The 10,064-nt window shown below is 36.0% G+C and overlaps 2 protein-coding genes across 4 annotated transcripts; both read left to right on the top strand.

Annotated features, from left to right (window-relative positions):
• The first annotated feature begins 2,182 nt into the window (after window positions 1-2,182).
• On the top strand, window positions 2,183-5,648 carry LOC107598581 (carbonic anhydrase 7-like). The gene is made up of 9 exons (XM_016289960.1): window positions 2,183-2,207; window positions 2,319-2,391; window positions 2,527-2,553; window positions 2,694-2,864; window positions 3,516-3,667; window positions 3,990-4,091; window positions 4,192-4,264; window positions 4,602-4,768; window positions 4,893-5,648. The coding sequence occupies exons 2-9, from the start codon at window positions 2,319-2,321 to the stop codon at window positions 5,085-5,087; spliced, it is 960 nt and encodes a 319-aa protein (XP_016145446.1). The 5' UTR covers window positions 2,183-2,207; the 3' UTR covers window positions 5,088-5,648.
• Window positions 5,649-6,498: 850 nt separating this feature from the next.
• Window positions 6,499-9,890, top strand: LOC107598580 (carbonic anhydrase 4-like). 3 transcript variants are annotated; one of them, XR_001610575.1, is made up of 10 exons: window positions 6,499-6,608; window positions 6,771-6,885; window positions 6,993-7,019; window positions 7,122-7,292; window positions 7,434-7,585; window positions 7,660-7,728; window positions 7,892-7,964; window positions 8,551-8,714; window positions 8,873-9,332; window positions 9,666-9,890. XR_001610575.1 is itself a non-coding variant. In XM_016289959.1 (10 exons), the coding sequence occupies exons 1-9, from the start codon at window positions 6,606-6,608 to the stop codon at window positions 9,110-9,112; spliced, it is 1,014 nt and encodes a 337-aa protein (XP_016145445.1). In that variant the 5' UTR covers window positions 6,499-6,605; the 3' UTR covers window positions 9,113-9,144; window positions 9,220-9,890. The 3 variants fall into 3 exon arrangements, 2 of the variants coding, with proteins under 2 accessions (XP_016145445.1, XP_016145444.1); XM_016289959.1 differs by having other exon boundaries at window positions 8,873-9,144; window positions 9,220-9,890; XM_016289958.1 differs by having other exon boundaries at window positions 8,873-9,890.
• The last annotated feature ends 174 nt before the right edge of the window (window positions 9,891-10,064 follow it).

Raw genomic sequence — 10,064 nt, 5'->3', positions numbered from 1 at the left:
TAATATTAAGTAAAGTTTCAATTAGAATGCTTATATCAGTAAGTCTCGAGTGATGCAGCAAATATGTTAAAAGATTAGTCTGAAATAAATGTAGGGGATTTTAAATATATTACTTTTTACTTGGGTAAATTTCTACATATGCCATATGTCATGCCATTGCATCATTAAACGAACATCTAACAATGGATACAAGTGTTTTTGTTTTTTTTGCCCTCGCTCTCTGACTCCATAAAGGCTGCTGTGTAATTTGCCCCCTGACTAAACATTTAAATGATCCCGTGAATGCACTTAAAGAATGCAGAATCGAATCGTTAATTGAATTGCATCGAATTTAATTGTAAATATTCTCAAATCGAATCATTCTGAATTTGCGAAAATTCGAATCGATTCGCTGTTTACCCAAAGATTCACAGCCCTAAACATTATGGAATATTTGGGATTTATTTGTTGGAAGTACAAATAAATAGGTTTGTCTATCCAGAAAAACCTTAGAAGTAACAATCAAATACAGGTAAGTCAGGTAAGAGGAGGTGGTGCAGCAGATAGTTTACAGACAGCCTACAAAGACGGAAATTTTTAATAGATTTCAGTTGTCAGAAGTATCTGTAATCGATAAGCCAAGAGACTGAAGGAGATCAAACTGATATAGGTTCAGAAGGCATGTTTTATCTCTTCATCCTGCCATTTTCTGTTCTGTGTCTTTATGACTAAACCTGGCGAAATTACAGAAATGCATTCAAATTTGGTTTAAGAGTATATTGTATTTTTCTTTTTAAGAGCCTACTAAGAGGAGCCAAGCATTGATCAAATGTTTATTAGAATGCATTGATGCATTTGTGGTTTATTTGTTGACTGGGAATTTTTTTTTAATAAAATAAAAATAAAAATACACAGCTACCTTTGAATGGCTGTCAATGCAGAAAACTGCTCTTTAGAATCAGATAACTTCGTAATACTTGTGCAAGCAGACACACTGATGCCATGGGTGAGTCTGAAATTATGGCATTCTGGTTTCATGATTCATTCAGGAAGATTAGTTTCATGGAACATCCCAGCATTAGTCTAGATATGAATAGAAAGTATATTAACATGCATCTAATTTGGCTGAGGTGGGACACATTTGCGCTGTGGAATTTTGTGCCTACACTTAAAATGAGCTACTGTAATTACTGCTAAAGGAATACTTTCTTATTATGTAATAGCTATAGCCTATAACTATCCCACTTTTGTATCTCAGGTATCAGGTGGATTAATATAACTAATATATAACTAGATGTATACAGTACACAAAGTATACTGAATACTTCATGGGCTCCATGTTTTTTTGTTTTTTTTTATAAAAAGAGTATTGCCATCCCTTAAAATAATGTTGTTTTCTCATGCAATTGGGTTGGATATTCATTTCTTTGCAAATGAAAAAAAAGAAAAGTCAAACAAGGTTACTAAATCAAGTAGGATAGTCTATAAATGAACTGATGTCATTCATTTGAATATGCATGATATTGTAAACGCCCTTTACAATAACCTCTAAAGAAGAACGAGGATGATTGACAGTAACAATACAGGCTAATGGTTTCTGTTTATATTATTCCACCTTTGCATGCTACGGAAGAATGATTATGTTTGGAATGACATCATCAAATGATGATACAGTTTTTATAACAATATCGATAGTTACATTTAGAATTACAGATAATAAATCCCTAAATGAGTGGTTCTTTAATGTTGTGCCACTACTGTGAAACTTTATGAAAGGTTATTCAGTACCCAGGACAGTTTCAAATAACCCTTTTAAATAACCAAATGAATCTAAACCGGTGCCATTATTTCAATTATTTGGAAACTTTTGAAAGTCAACAGCTAACAAAGTTATTTCAACTCACTTTAAAGGCTGGTGAGCAAAAGCGCATTATAGTAAACTTTGTTTTAGAAAGTTTAGAGTTAGAAAACATGACCCATGCTGAGAGGCAAAAACTATAAGATAAGATGAAATAAAAGTGACTGCTATGAATTTTTAAGAAATCTCCGAAGATAAACAACGCCTAGCAATGTGACTAGATAGGAATGCAGTTTTTTTGTCAGCAGATGAACTGATGAACGTGACCCACCCACTGCATGTGAGCTGTGAAGAGTACTAAAGGCAGGATTCAGGAATAAAGCCAACTCATTATATTCCTGCATACAGACAGGTGAATCAAGTCAAAGAGGTAAGACCAGAGTTATGTGTGATTGATTTCATTTCTCATTTCAAGCTATAATCCAATTCAATTCTGTTAGCAGCATTGTTTCTGTTTTTAATTATGTATTGTTTGATGCAGATGATTGTCTTGCTTGTAACTTGCCTTGTTGCTTTTCTGTGGCCCACTGTCCACAGTGCGGACGCTTCAGTGGGTGAGTGTTACTGAAGTTCATATGTAGTTTTATTTTGTGTGACTCTGTTAAAGTAGGCACTAAAGGCGCTTGAAACGTTTTGATAGGAAGTTTCATTGGGTATGTTTATTAATGTTGTCATTTCACCTTAAACAGAATGGTGCTATCACAAGCCAGCATGCAGTAAGTGTGATTTATTTATATGTTTATCTGTTATTTTTTTGTGTCCTAATATTCCACACCGACATATATATATATATATATACTCTATACATTTTCTGAAGTGATTTAAAAAAAATTTCTTGACTCTTGATTTGTCATAGATTTTACCACCTGGCCCAAGATTGCCTCACAATATTGCAATGGAATCAAACAATCTCCCATTAATATCGTGACTGCAAGTGTTCAGGGAAATCCTAGCCTGACCTCCTTTAACTTAACTGCTTTCGATGACAACTCCACCTTCCTGTCCATCGTAAACTCTGGTGACTCTGGTAAGGATTTGCTGATATTACTTGCATTTATTTCAATGCGCATTTTACAGAATAACCTTGACTTTCTCAAGATTTGTTCATCTCTATGAAATACAGTTGCTAAAATCATTTATCAATCACTTATTCAGTGACTTCCAAATGAGGAATACCTATAACAAAACCAATCCCTTTAGGAAACGGTAACATGAGAAGCATCACGTTAAAAAGGTTGCACAGAGAAGTACAAAAGAGTGAGCTGGCAGAGATGTAGGTGATCTAGTGTTAGACAACCGAAGGTTGGAAGTTATTTGATGCCTCTTTGTGTTCCATGAGACTCACTGACTATATTGGAAACTTAGACTGGCAAAAGTAGTGGTACACAAGAGTGCAGATCAATCATCTGTGTGGTATATCCTGGACATATATCTTTAAACAGCAGAGTTAGGGCTGCTCTGTGCCTACATAAAATTCAATGTGAAGATGCAATGTTGCATAAAAGCCAGACTACATTAAGCCTTCTCTAACCCACCTCTGCACCTGAAGTATACAGCTGTAATTGCAGTGTAAATACTACTCTGAGCAGCAAACAGTCTATGTAAAGATACTGAGAAAGCACTTCTGTGCAAGCTTGGCAGTGTAAATTTGGTGTAATATGTCCAATTGTCTTCACAGTGGTGGTCACCCTGGATGATGAGAAAATTAAAGTGCAAGGAGGCGACCTTCCAGGTGTATACAACACCAAACAATTCCATCTCCACTGGGGTAACGGCAGCTCCTCGTCTGGCTCCGAACACACCGTGGATGGCAAACAATACCCAATGGAGGTATGAATGATTGAATATTCCCTGCAAATGCACTGCATTATTTCAAATATTTCCCCTCAAAGCAGCCTGAGTATGAGTAAGCTCGTTAAAAAGGCTACAAAAGGGGGTTTTCACAGCGATGCAATAGAAGAAGCATTTTTGGTTTCATGAAGAACCTGAACGTTTTTTTCTTAGTTTGAATAAACATTTTCCACTATAAAGAGCCTTATAAGGGTTCCATGGATATTAAAGGTTCTTTGTGGAACCAGTTATGCCAAAAAAAAACTTTATTTTTAAGAGTTTATGTGTTCATTCGCTGTATGTGTTCTTATGTGTCTCATAGCTGCACATTGTAAGTGTCCATTCAAAATACCACGGGAGTGTGTCAGCTGCTCTAGCTGCCAAAGACAGCACAGGACTGGCTGTTCTTGGTTTCTTCATTGAGGTAGCATGACATTTATTATAATATCAAGAGGAAAACACAAACCTAAATGGTTTGGTTGTGTGCACATGCATATGTATTCATATTATTATTTAACCAACAGGGAACCAATGAAGTGAACAAAACAAAAAGCTGGGATATCCTAACATCCTATTTGACAGAAATCCGCAATTCAGGTAAACAAATAGTTTGTAAGCCTTTCGAGCCGGCAGTTCTGTAAGGGATAGTTCACCCTAAAAATCAACTTTTTTGCGATCAAAACTGAATTCCAAAGATATTTTGAAGAATGTTTCAACTGTTTTAGTGCATACAGTAAAAGTCAGTGGCATCCAAAACAACACTGGTCCACACTGACGTTCATTGTATGGGCAAAAACAAAGACTGAATAACGATAACATGTTTTTCATTTTTGAGCGAACCTTTAAATGCTGGAGTGTTTGGTTAATCTCTCAACAAATCAGCGCAAAAATGAAGACAGCCAAGTAGTTTCATTACACTTTTTTGTTTATTTAGGTGATCAAACCTCAGACATCATGAATCAAATCACACTGAACAGTCTGATTGAAGGTGTGGACAGGACTAAATATTACCGTTACCAAGGCTCTCTAACTACACCCAGCTGTAATGAAGCTGTGATTTGGACTGTGTTTAAAGAGCCCGTCAAAGTCAGTCATGACTTTGTAAGTAAAGGCAACTTTGTGGTACAGTAATTCATAAAAATCATATTCATCTGCTACTGGATGACAACTCCTACATATTCGGAGTTTTAAAAAGTCACTCTGTTTACTTTATTCCTCCAAACAGATCAACCGCTTCAGCACAACTGTCCTTTTCAAAGACGCAAGCACTTCAGTTTTAAACACCAACAACTTCAGGGGAGTTCAGCCCTTGAATAGCAGAGTTGTGACGTCACAGGTCACAGTGGCATCTGCAGCACCTTCATCATCAACTTCATCTGTTATCACAGTACTTCTCTTGTCCAGTTTGTATTGGCTGTAAAAAATGCTTTGCACGCACATTCTATAAGCTGATTTAATTTATTGCTCTTGTAAATTATGTGCACTTTATTGATTGCATTTGATCGTGGTGGTTTCTGTAAAATGTAGATTTTTGTCATTCTCACATGGAAAAATAAGTTGTAAATTAGAGGTTAATGACATGAAGGTATTCCTATTTTTACCAATTGTATTTCTATTTAAGTGTATTTTTAAACACACAAGTTATCATCTGTGAGTCCTTAGGATATCAATTATTATTATATATTTTTTTAAATCTCAAACTCTTATGCTGCCTTCATGTGCCATTGAGAGGCGTTCACGTCTAATTTTCCGATTAGGGAAACTCGTATTTATGATCATTTCGATAGTACGTGAAGGCGGCATTAGTTTAGAACAGCTCAAATAATACAGATTCCTTATGTTTTAAATGAACCTCCTGTTATCTGCAATTTTATTCAACAGTAGGTGATTCTACAGTATTTAAGGTGATATGTTTTAAATGTCTAAAGCCTGACAGCTATTAAAACTGAAATAATAAATGTTTGCTGTTTAATAACAAAAAGTCTCCAGTTGAGTTCTGTTTATGTATATGAGGGTTCAAAAGACCAATCAAAATGCTTGTGTGTGAATACACACACACACACACACATATATACAAAGAAATCTTTGAAATCTTTAAAAAAAATATATGTTTTTGAAAAAAGTCTCACTCATCAAGGCTACATCGTCGCCTTGGAATTATAAGGTTCTATCTGACATTTTTGTCAAAATGGAGTTATTCACATATTCTTATTCTGTGACAACTTATTTACATTATGTGATGTTTCTTTTGTAAGCTGTGTACATTTTGGGACTTTTTTAGAAAACAAATAGGTTCTATCTACAGAAGTCTATGGAACACAAAAACTTTGAAACTCAGTATCTCAAAACTGCTCAGAATGCAGAACCTTTTAATTCCAAGGTGGCGACATTTAAATACAAATACAGCAAACACGGTAATATATTATGAAATACAATTGAAAATTGCTATGTTTCTATTTGAATATATTTTAAAATGTAATTCGTTCCTGTGATGCAAAGCTGAATTTTCAGCATCGTTACTCGTCTTCAGTGTCACATGATATTTCAGAAATCATTCCATTATGCTGATTTGCTGTTCAAAAACATTATTATCAAATTTGAAAACAGGTTTAGCCACTTAATGTATATAAATCATCAAAAGCTCATGCAATTGACATAAATTGCTTTTGGAACTCAGGCTATTCATCAGTATGTCTGGATGTCTTCTGGGTGTGGAGACCTGCTACACCTGCTTCACCTAATCCAAACTGGCCTTAATTACCCTAAAGGGCAACACCTGCCACTATTTGTTTTTGGTGATCGCCTTAAGTTTGTTTGTTCTTTTAAAGCTTCTGAGTGTAAAGCTTTTTGAGTAGGGTTTTACAGATTTTTAATAGGTGTATATTGGCTGGGCTTTGGCTACTATCCAGAAGAGAGGAATTTGATCTAATTAAGTAAAATGGTAAGGGAGCAGTGGTGTAATCTACAATGGATTGCATATTTTGTAAGGCTCTTTGTTTTTGCTTGTTATAAAGTTATCTATACAGTGTTTATGTGGTGCCATACAGAACGACTGTGAGGGAAAAATATCTGGCTAAAGTATAAATAGGATTTTTTTTTTTAGAGTGTGCAACGCATCCATGCATGTCCCTTTCCCCTCTCCAAGATGAATGCTTGGTTCATGACCTGCTTTGCAGCTTTTCTGTTGCCTGTGTCATATGGTGCACCAATATCCATGGGTAAGATATGATTTGGTTCGGTTCATTTTCCCAAACTTGTTGGTTTTTAAAAAAAAAAATTAAGTTAACTTAGCATATTAATCTTGCTGTATTTGGGCTCTTCACAGCTTGGTGTTATCACATGCCATCATGTAGTAAGTCTTTTCTACTTCATAATTCCTTTCGTGGCCCTGAAAGAAGGGTCTCGAGCATCAAAGTTAGTGAGCTTTGCTTTAAAGGGTTTTTCTGCATCCCAGGTGATGTTGCTTGGCCCATAATCGCAGAAAAAGACTGTAATGGGGCTCAACAGTCTCCTATAGCCATCATAACCACCAATGTCAAGGCTAATGCTAATCTGACCTCTTTCATCTTCACTGGCTATGATGACGACACAACCTTGACTGAGATCAAAAACACTGGCACGACAAGTGAGTTAATGTAGCTCTGTTATCATTTGTGCATTTGCACAAGGTGAGGCTCTGCATGTTTTGTTGGCTTATTGCAGCTGTACCTTCAACATGGAGGTGTGTGTTCTAATAGTGTGTTATGCAATTTGGCTTTATCTTCAGTTAAAGTTACACTAGATCACAACAAAATGCATGTGGAAGGAGGTGATCTGCCAGGCTTGTTTGCCAGTATGCAGTTTCATCTTCACTGGGGTAATGGTACTTTCATGGCTGGATCTGAACACACTGTGGATGGAAAACGGTACCCTATGGAGGTATGACAATTGCACGGACTAGTACAATTACTATTTATTTATTTTAATTGATTTGTCATGTCTGTGTGTTTCAGATGCACATAGTGAATGAGTTTGTACATAATGGTTCAACTATATTGGCTGCTCTTGGTTTCTTCATTGAGGTATGTTTCCTACACTTAAAAAAAAAAACAAGGTTTTAAATGTTTTTTTTTTTATTCATCAGTATCTTGGTGAACAGTTTTAATTGGAACTCTAATCTAAATTTTTTTTTTTTGTCAATAAATTGAGAATTTAAGTAACTGTAAAATGTATTTGAACTCCCAGGCCACTTATGACACTGGCAAACCAGAGAGCTGGAAGACCTTAACATCTTACCTGTCAGATATCGCCAATGCAGGCAAGTTTCGGGCAGCAAAAGTGGCAGTACTTGCCATGTTTTGTGTAACTGTAAAATTTATATCTGGGAATTATTCCCTGATGTCAATCTTCTCCTGAAAGACCAAAGTGGTTAAATCATTGAGTGACGACTTTGTAGCAGTTCCTGGTTTACTAACGGGTGGGCAAGATGTCAAATCTTTTCCACAAAAAAGCACATTCATTTCACAGTAAGGAATGCCGATTCTGCCTGAAAGCAGAGATGCTACTAAGAATAATTGTACCCTATATTTCAATGTTGTTGCTTAAATGACTTGCAATTAAATTGTTAATGTTAAACACTCACCAGACTCCCACAGACTATTCAGCTAGTTCTATCTTCACTGATGCTTTCAGAGAATTGTTTACTGTCAAAACTGACCACTACGCAAATCCCTTAATTACGCTTTTCAGACATGTACCCAAGCAATCTGATCTTCATTATTACTTGGAGAATCGCATAAGCTTGCTTTGAACACAACTGACCAATATTTAAATCTCTTAACTGCTTCTGTGAAAAGGGCTGTAGAAATAAAACTGACTTTGCTAATGCCCTTTCTGCTGCTTAGGTGATAAAGCATACATCACTCAATACATCTCTATGGATGATCTGCTTCATGGAGTGGACAAGACTAAATATTACCGTTATCTTGGCTCTTTGACCACACCAAACTGCGACGAAGGTGTGATTTGGACCATCTTTAAAGACCCCATCAAAGTCAGTTGGGATTTGGTAAGTTGCGTTGGGTCAACCTTTTGGGGAAAAGGCTGATTTTGCAGAGTTTGTAACTGCTGAAGTACTTTTGTGTTCCTACATCAGTGATTTGTTTTTAAAGTAGCAATTCCAACATCTTTAGTTCAATAGTTTCAAACCCCTTTACTTTCTATTAGATTGACCTGTTCAGTACGAGTGTTTACACCAGCAAGGCAACCAACTCTCCCCTAATGGTGGACACGTTCAGGGGTGTTCAACCGGTCAACGGCAGGATCGTGATGTCACAGGTGGCTGGTACCAGAGCTACTGGTCCTATTTCCGAAACGGCATCTAGTTGGAATGTTCTAGACCTCTCTTGTGATTGTCAAACCCCTGATCCTTACACAGAGTTTGATTTAGAAACTGCATACTGGTAGAATTCGAGTGGGTGGGCTGACAATTATGCCAAGTTCCATGTTTTTTGTTATTTTTCCACAATCTGTTAATGTACATTTAATAATGACACCTGTTCCAGATCTTTCAGGTATAAAGCCAGATGCTGCTCTTTAATGAAGTGTTATAGTATCCTGCTAGTTCATGTATGCATTCATCTTGATTCCATTCCAACACTACTTGAGCTCCGTTGCTGTTTCATAGGTATGTATAAACTAATTTTGTTGGTGGGGTGTTTTTGAAACGCATGTTTTTGAAAGTCTAGATTTTACTCTAACACTTGGCATCTCTTAATACTGTTATCAATTATGCACTTAAAGGAAGCTTTTAGATTTGTACTGTATTTAAAGGTATTGAGTCCTCATTTAAGTGTAAACCGGAGCTAAAGCTGTATTGTAATCTTGTTAGTTTGGCAATCCTAGTAATGCAAAGATTTGTAGGCTTCTCAATGATTTAGCAGATGTAGTTTTGACTCACCCAGTAGGGTTTTAATTTTTTTTTTTTTTTTTTTGCATCCCTCCCCGCCACCTCCCTTAGGAATGGCAGCTCTGCAGTATCACTTTGGTTTAGCATTAATCTGTATAGTGTATATGAACCAGTGGTTTGGTGTTCTTTAAATGGTGTGGTCTTTGTCTCTTCACCAATGTGTAACTGTCAAAACACTTGTGCTTTGGTTCAGTAAGTCCATAAACATTTTGATGTTTTAGACTTGTTTTAATGTATGTTACAAAATAAATAAAGGCCTGTCTTATTCTTAGTCAAGCAAGTGTTTTATTCATCAAGTTAAATGCTGTCTATCTCCATGCGGTGAAAGCTTTTTAAATGGTTTGGGCATTTGAGCTTTTAGTCTTCACTTCCACTTTTCAAGTACTGGAGGTGTTTTTTTTTTTTTTTTTTTTTTTTTTTTTTTTTTTTGTTTTTTTCCTTTTTTTTTTT

Source organism: Sinocyclocheilus grahami, unplaced genomic scaffold (assembly GCF_001515645.1).
Source record: "Sinocyclocheilus grahami isolate Dianchi unplaced genomic scaffold, SAMN03320097.WGS_v1.1 scaffold253.1, whole genome shotgun sequence".
NCBI lineage: Eukaryota > Metazoa > Chordata > Actinopteri > Cypriniformes > Cyprinidae > Sinocyclocheilus > Sinocyclocheilus grahami.
This window is presented reverse-complemented; position numbering and strand designations above follow the sequence as displayed.

What these genes read in the sequence shown, in the direction of transcription:
- LOC107598580 (XM_016289959.1), top strand. An exon ending in TTATCACATGCCATCATGTA is followed by an intron (nt 7,020 to 7,121) that starts GTAAGTCTTTTC and finishes TCTGCATCCCAG; the next exon opens with GTGATGTTGCTTGGCCCATA. An exon ending in CTCTTGGTTTCTTCATTGAG is followed by an intron (nt 7,729 to 7,891) that starts GTATGTTTCCTA and finishes TTGAACTCCCAG; the next exon opens with GCCACTTATGACACTGGCAA.
- LOC107598581 (XM_016289960.1), top strand. Translation starts at nt 2,319, where the DNA reads ATGATTGTCTTGCTTGTAACTTGCCTTGTTGCTTTTCTGTGGCCCACT. An exon ending in CTATCACAAGCCAGCATGCA is followed by an intron (nt 2,554 to 2,693) that starts GTAAGTGTGATT and finishes GATTTGTCATAG; the next exon opens with ATTTTACCACCTGGCCCAAG. An exon ending in TTCTTGGTTTCTTCATTGAG is followed by an intron (nt 4,092 to 4,191) that starts GTAGCATGACAT and finishes TTTAACCAACAG; the next exon opens with GGAACCAATGAAGTGAACAA.